This window comes from Rhincodon typus, chromosome 11 (assembly GCF_021869965.1).
Source record: "Rhincodon typus isolate 14 chromosome 11, sRhiTyp1.1, whole genome shotgun sequence".
Lineage (NCBI taxonomy): Eukaryota > Metazoa > Chordata > Chondrichthyes > Orectolobiformes > Rhincodontidae > Rhincodon > Rhincodon typus.
Window position 1 is genome coordinate 23244232 of NC_063342.1, and position 6641 is coordinate 23250872.

Consider the following 6641-nt stretch of genomic DNA (forward strand, 5'->3'; position numbering starts at 1 on the left):
AGATGCTGGAGAATCTGAGATAACAAGGTGTAGAGCTGGATGACCACAGCAGGCCAAGCAGCATCAGAGGAGCAGGAAGGCTGATGTTTCGGGCCCATTTCTGAAGAAGGGTCTAGGCCGAAATGTCAGCCTTTCTGCTCCTCTGCTGCTTGGCCTGCTGTGTTCATCCAGCTCTACACCTTGTTATCTCAGATTCTCCAGCATCTGCAGTTCCTACTATCACAGAAAAATGTCAGTTGCTTCAGGAATCTAGTGCATGATCATCATGTCATGATAATATATGCAGTATGTGTTTTTTGTACATAAACATGAATGAGCCTGAATCATTTCTGCACAATTTTCCACCCACTAAAAAATGTTTAAAAATTAAAGTTAACTCACAAATTGAAAATGATTGGGTGAACAAGTATTTTTTCTTAAGGGATTATATTTAGTGTCAGCCACCCGTAATTTATTGAACATATTTAAATTTAAACAGGTAAATGAAGGTGACACACAGGTCAGCCATGATCCAACCGAATAATGCATGAGGCTAAAGGGGCTGACAGCTGACTCCTATTCCTATATTCCTAACTGCAAGTACTTATAACTGGCCTTCTCTTTGGGGATGTTAAGCATTTTTAAGATAAAATGAGATAAATTAGCAATCCAGTAATTGTTATGGGATAGTCAGCAATAATTATCTCCAGTTAGAAGGACCCTTTATATTGCCCAAAAATGCTATTATCAGAATGTACAAGATCAACATTACAGTAATGACACTTAAAAATGTAAATCCTTCTCCTCCAACTTTCAAGTGATTATTTATAAACATACAAATAAGGGTAAAGTCTACCAGACCATAGGACTCCTCTCTCGTCAGAGAAAGATGACTTGTGGTAGTTTAATCTGAGGATCACTACACCTCAAGTAAGGGGAGAGGTTGAAAAGGATTGTCCTTCACATGGTAACCTCAGCCAGTGTAGGAACTGAGCCCATGCTGTTGACATCTTTTGCATTGTAGACCAGCCATCCAGCAAACTGAACTGACTGAACAGAAATAGTTACTGGTTTGATTCTGGGTTTTAGCGGAATAGATCATTAATCAAACACTACTGTTATTTTGCACATTTTTTGCGATAGCACTCAAACTCTTAACCTATCTTTGTCTTTGAAATTCTGATCAATCTAATGCGCCGATTTGGCATTTTTCTGATTTCATTTGTAATTATTTAATGCAGTGTTTATCTTTTTTTGTTTTCTACACCATTGCCGCATCCTGGTTGTTGATCTAATGCTGTTGGGCTCAGTGTTTAAGGCAACCATGCATTGATGTGCTAAAGTGAGGAAATAGTCTCAGCCCTAATAACATGCAACCGTTTGGAATAAGAAAGCAGTTTTGGCCAAGAAGATGTATATTTAAAAGTGAAAGCAAATGTTGACAATCTAGCAGAATATCATTCAAAATTTCATAGAATTACACAGCATGGAAGGAGACTATTCAGCCCATTGTACCATGACTGGCTCTTCTAGGTATCCAATTAATCCCCCAATCCCCTCTTCTCCCGTTATACACCACCCACACACAATGCTTTATTCTTTAATTATATAGCTAATTCTCTTTTGAAAATCAGTACTTAATCTGCTTCCAATATCCTTTCAGCCAATACATTCCAGACCCCAACAATTCAATGTAAAAATAAATCAATTCTCTTAGTCTTCTCTCTCTGGATTTTTTTACCAATTGTCTCAAAATGGTGGCGTTTGGTTACCAAGTTTGCTGGCAGTTGGACCAGTTTCTCCTTATTTAGTCCATTAAAACAGCCCATAATTTTGAACACTTCTAACAAATCTTCCCTTGAGCTTCTCTTTCAAGGGGAGCAATCCCAGTGTCTCCACATAAACCAGCAAGCAAGCTCATCAGCAGTTTTGACCATTAAGAAATAAGTGGACAAACAGGAGGTTGGAAGAACACAGCAAACCAGGCAGCTTCTTCAGGACTGGGGTAATACCTGAAATGTTGACTGCTCCTTTCCTCCAGATGCTGCCTGTCTTGCTGTGTTCTTCCAGCCTCCCGTTTGTCTACCTTGGATTCCAGCATCTGCAGTTTGTTTTTGTCTCTAGCCAAGAAGCAAGTGGACTTGAGAAAGGCTCAGGTTCTCCATTTTTCCACTTTCATATCCAACCTATGTATCAGTCACTGAGATCAGCAAATACAGCTGCTTTGTTCACATGCTCCTCTCTGGAGAAACCAAGCTTTTGTCTCTTGTCTCAGTACCAGGATAGATAGCAAAAACCTCATATTAACTCAGCATAAGCTAAAACTAAACCTATCCACCAAGCAGAGATCCTAACTAACAAAGAAGGAACAAGAGTTGGCTTCTCAGCCCTTCGAGCCTGCTCTGCCATCCCTGCCCATCCTTGATAATCTTTCATCGGTCAATCTCTGCCTGAAAAGCATTTAAAGATCCTACATCCACTGCATTTTGTGGAAGAGAATTCCGAAGACTCACAATCACCTAAGCAAATTTTCTTTCCTCGTTTCTGACATAAATGGGTGACCCCTTATGTTTAAACAACGGTCCCTAGATCCTCCCTCATCATCCATCTTTTCCCCCATACTGAATTCATTGTAAAGATGATATGTAAAACTTTAAGATCCTCGTTATAACCAACATAACGTAATTAACCTGCCACAAGCCAAGAGAGAAAAATAAAACAGCCGAGCAGTTAAATATATTTAAGAAATCATTGCAGCTTAGAAGTTGATGTTATGCGCTCCATTTAGATGTAGACTTCAGCATTCTCCAATTGTACACTATCTTTCATTAGCAGTACACAGCCCTTGGAAATTCTCTACTATGACATTGATAGTGTATAGGACTATCATCACTTGAAATATGACATTTCCTCCTGTTTATTTCTTCTAAACTAGCAGAGACCTTCAACCTGCATCATATCCCCTTTGAAGATCTCATGTTTTCTAGTATAATTAATAAACTCAAAATGTGTTTTATCTTGTTATGCAATTGCTTGGACTAATCCGAGGGCCATAACTGTAAAGGCATTGAAATTAGAGGCCCAGTACACATTAAGGAAAGGCTTCAGTGATGTAAATAGTCTTAATTTATCTTCAACATCTTATGGTGCTATCACAGGTAGACTGTGTTGTCCTAAAGAGAACTCTATTTATAGTTTGCCCTGGATACTGCATAGAAATATACCCATTATACGTTAAAATTCTCTTTCATGATCAATGGGATTATATTGATAACTTTCAAATCCACTCATCTGACAAGGAGCGATCTTGTCACAGATATTGTATTGCATCAATTTATTATGCAGATTTTCTTTCTGCAATTCATTTTCTCACTCTGCTAGAATGTTCAGTTCAACTGTTACGAGAATTCATACTACTGAACCTTTGTAATTTGTATCTGGTTCGCCATTAAAATGGGTGTACAGTTTATCTCACTGCTAGCATAATAGTGTCAAGGAAACAATGAAGCATACTTTACAATTTTTAGACATGAGTCAATGAACTTATATTGGAGCATAGAAATAGGTGCATACTATTCTGCCCCTTAGTCCTATTTCACTGTTCAATCAGATTATGGTTAATCTGAACTTCAGCACAATTTATAGCACAATATACTTTGATTACTATCTCTTGGTAATGTTAACTAATAAAAATCTAATGATTGCAATACTGCAATTGGACCAGTCTCCATAGCCTTTGGGAAGAAAATTAAGATTTCCACTCCTCATTTTTGCAAAAAACTTGCTGATTTTACTTCTAGATGACCTAGCTTTAATTTTAAGATTGTGTCTCTTATGTTATTTCTTTCCTCAACAGAGGAATTAGCTTCTCTGCATATACTCTATCAGATCCTATTTATCATTTTAAACATTTCAACTACAACATTAAAATTTTTAAATTGGAAGACAAGCCAAGTTTGTACAGTCTGTCCTCATTGCACAAAACTTTAATCCTTTATATCATTCTAGTTAACTAGGCTCAGAATCATTCAAAGTATGGGCCTTATCAGTCAAATTAGGTAATCAGTTCTACAAACTTACCATGGACATTCCAGGTTGTGTTGTCAATACTTTCTGAAGTATTTGCTCTATTTTTAATCTTATGCAGTTCCTTTTGTTCTGCTTCTAAAATAGGATAGAGAATTCTGTTATGAGGAATAGTCAAGAGAAACAAAAGGCTTCCATTTTGATTTATTTTCAAACACTTGGACAACTTACCAAAGACTGACAATATTTTCTTTATTGTCACCTCTTTGCCTGCAGTATTTACCAGTATCATTGTATAACATCCTGTATCATTTGGTTGAACATTTGACAATAAAAATGAGCCATTACTAAAAACTTTTGCTCGATTGCTGTAACTTTGAAAGACGTCAGTGAAGTTTTGTTCCGGAAAGGTAGACATTGCGATATTGATTTGATTTCCCTCACAATTGTACTTCCACTGTATAGATTGTACCATAGTGATTGTTAAGTTTGTAGAAAATAACACATTTTCTCCAATAGTGGCATTGAGGAATTCAGTTTGTTGCGACAGAGCCAATATCTGATCTGTTAAAAAAAAGAAAATACAATGATACTAACTATTTCAATTCAGAAATGATCTATATTACGTTAAATAATCATTGGGTTAAAAAGTTAAGATGCTTGTTCAGTCACAATAGATTATAGCAACAATAAATGAAGTGATACAATCCAACTGTGTTATGCCATGTCTCAATCAGAAAGTACAACAGATCATTTATATCATACAGTGGGTTGAAACTTGGTAAAAAAAAATCTGATAGTGCAATGCCAGTCATTGAAAGTCACGAAAACAAATGGTACTGAATAGGCCTGCTCTTTGAAAGGGCTAACTAATTCATCTCTCTCCTCTGCGTTTTTCCCTATAGCCCTGAATATGTTTCATTTTCAAGTATATATTCAACATTTTTGTTTTAAAAATTACCATTGAATCTGCTTTCCTTACAGACCCTTTCAGACAATGAATTCTAGATCCTTACAACTTGTTGTTTAAAAGAATTTCTCCCTAGCTCCTCGCCGTACTTTTTGCCACTCACCTCAAGTCAGTATTTTCCGATCACTGATGCCCTTTCCAGAAGAAACAATTTATTTTTATTCACTTTATCAAAACCATTCATAGTTTTGAATAATTCTATTAAGTATCCTCATTGCTCTGTGGAAAATAATTCACTTTTTGAGAAACAAAATGGTTACTTACTTGTGAATAACATGATGTATATCTCGAACATTACCACTTTAAATGTACAAATCATACTGACGTGAACACAGTGGTGCTCCGAAACAGAATAGCTGGTGATTTAAGCAAGGTTGACGTGTGCTCATGTGGTTAGACAAACTTTATGTCAATGAAAGCTATCTCGCCCACACATTAACATATTGAATGAGTTTCTTGCCATTCGTACTCCCCTACAAGCATAAGTAATCATTATGTATTTTACAATAAGCACATGTTCTGAAATTACATAGTTAATCTTGTCTATGTAATGTTTGATTTGGACTAGAACCTGCAGTATCATGCCTTATCGGGCGAAGCCAGTGCATTGGCGAATAATGCCGGAAGTTGAAAGCGTATGTGTTTCTCACTTAGTAAAAATCTTTATTGTGGAACAAATGCATGTTAACTTGAATGTGTTCAGATTCGAAGTTAGACCAGGGCTATACTTGTAAAAATTGCGAAAATGAATGCTGACCGTGTTGAGATTTGATTGAGAGAAGCACATTGGAATTATATGAACCAAACTTATCCAGCACAATCACTTTGTTATTGGGAGTACACAGCTATTTAATGCAACAGAAAGTGTCAAATGTACTAGAATGTTTGATTTATGTTGAATTTTAATCTCACCCAATTGACCTAATATTGAACTAGAATTGCATAAATATTAAAGATTCTCAAGCCTAGGTCCCAAAACCTCTTTATGAAGATTACAAAACAGAGATGAAACAAGGCTGAAATACTTAACATAGCTGTCCATACTTTAGATTATCCCTTTATTATGGTTGTACTTTCTGTATTTAATTGTATGTTATTCATGTTGTAATTTTATTCCAAGCTGTACACTGTCACAATACAATTGTGTGCTAAGCAATTAATTAAAATATGTAAAAGGTCAAGTTAAGCACACACCTGTCTAAAATCTCAATTTGCATTTCTTTTAAATTTAGTTGGATGAGGGCTTTACTGGCTGGGACAGCATTATTGTCCATTCCTAATTGCTCTTAAGATGGTGGTGATGAGCTATTTTCTTGACCTGCTGTAGTGTGGAATATCCATAGTGTTGTGAGGAAAGGATTTTGACTCAGCAACAGCAAGACAGATGATCTAATTCCAAATCAGTCCAAGTAGAAACCAAAACACTGCATTAGTTTCATTAGAGCAAGGTAACGAGTAGTAAAAATATTACTCAGTGAAATACATTTGATTAAACATCCTTGAGTTATAATGCCTGTGTTTTTGATTTTTAATTTTATGAGTTAATCTGTGGTAAAGACAGCCAAATCACAATGACAAACCATTAGCAAGATTTGTCTCAGGATAGAAACTTTTCAATGGCTCCTAAATTTATAATGAGCTGACTCAGCAGATGGCCGTTGGAAAC

General features: G+C 36.1%; 1 protein-coding gene across 1 annotated transcript in view; it reads right to left on the reverse strand.

The window, feature by feature from the left end:
• Positions 1-5295, reverse strand: part of LOC109911908 (SLAM family member 6-like) — a 15217-nt gene extending 9922 nt beyond the window's left edge. Inside the window, exons 1-3 of the mRNA XM_020511282.2 lie at positions 5240-5295; positions 4237-4569; positions 4060-4143 (exon numbers count right to left, since the gene is read on the reverse strand). Coding sequence (XP_020366871.1) covers positions 4060-4143; positions 4237-4569; positions 5240-5294 — 472 coding nt within the window. The 5' untranslated portion in view covers position 5295. The remainder of the gene's footprint in view (positions 1-4059; positions 4144-4236; positions 4570-5239) is intronic.
• Between the last annotated feature and the right edge of the window lie 1346 nt (positions 5296-6641).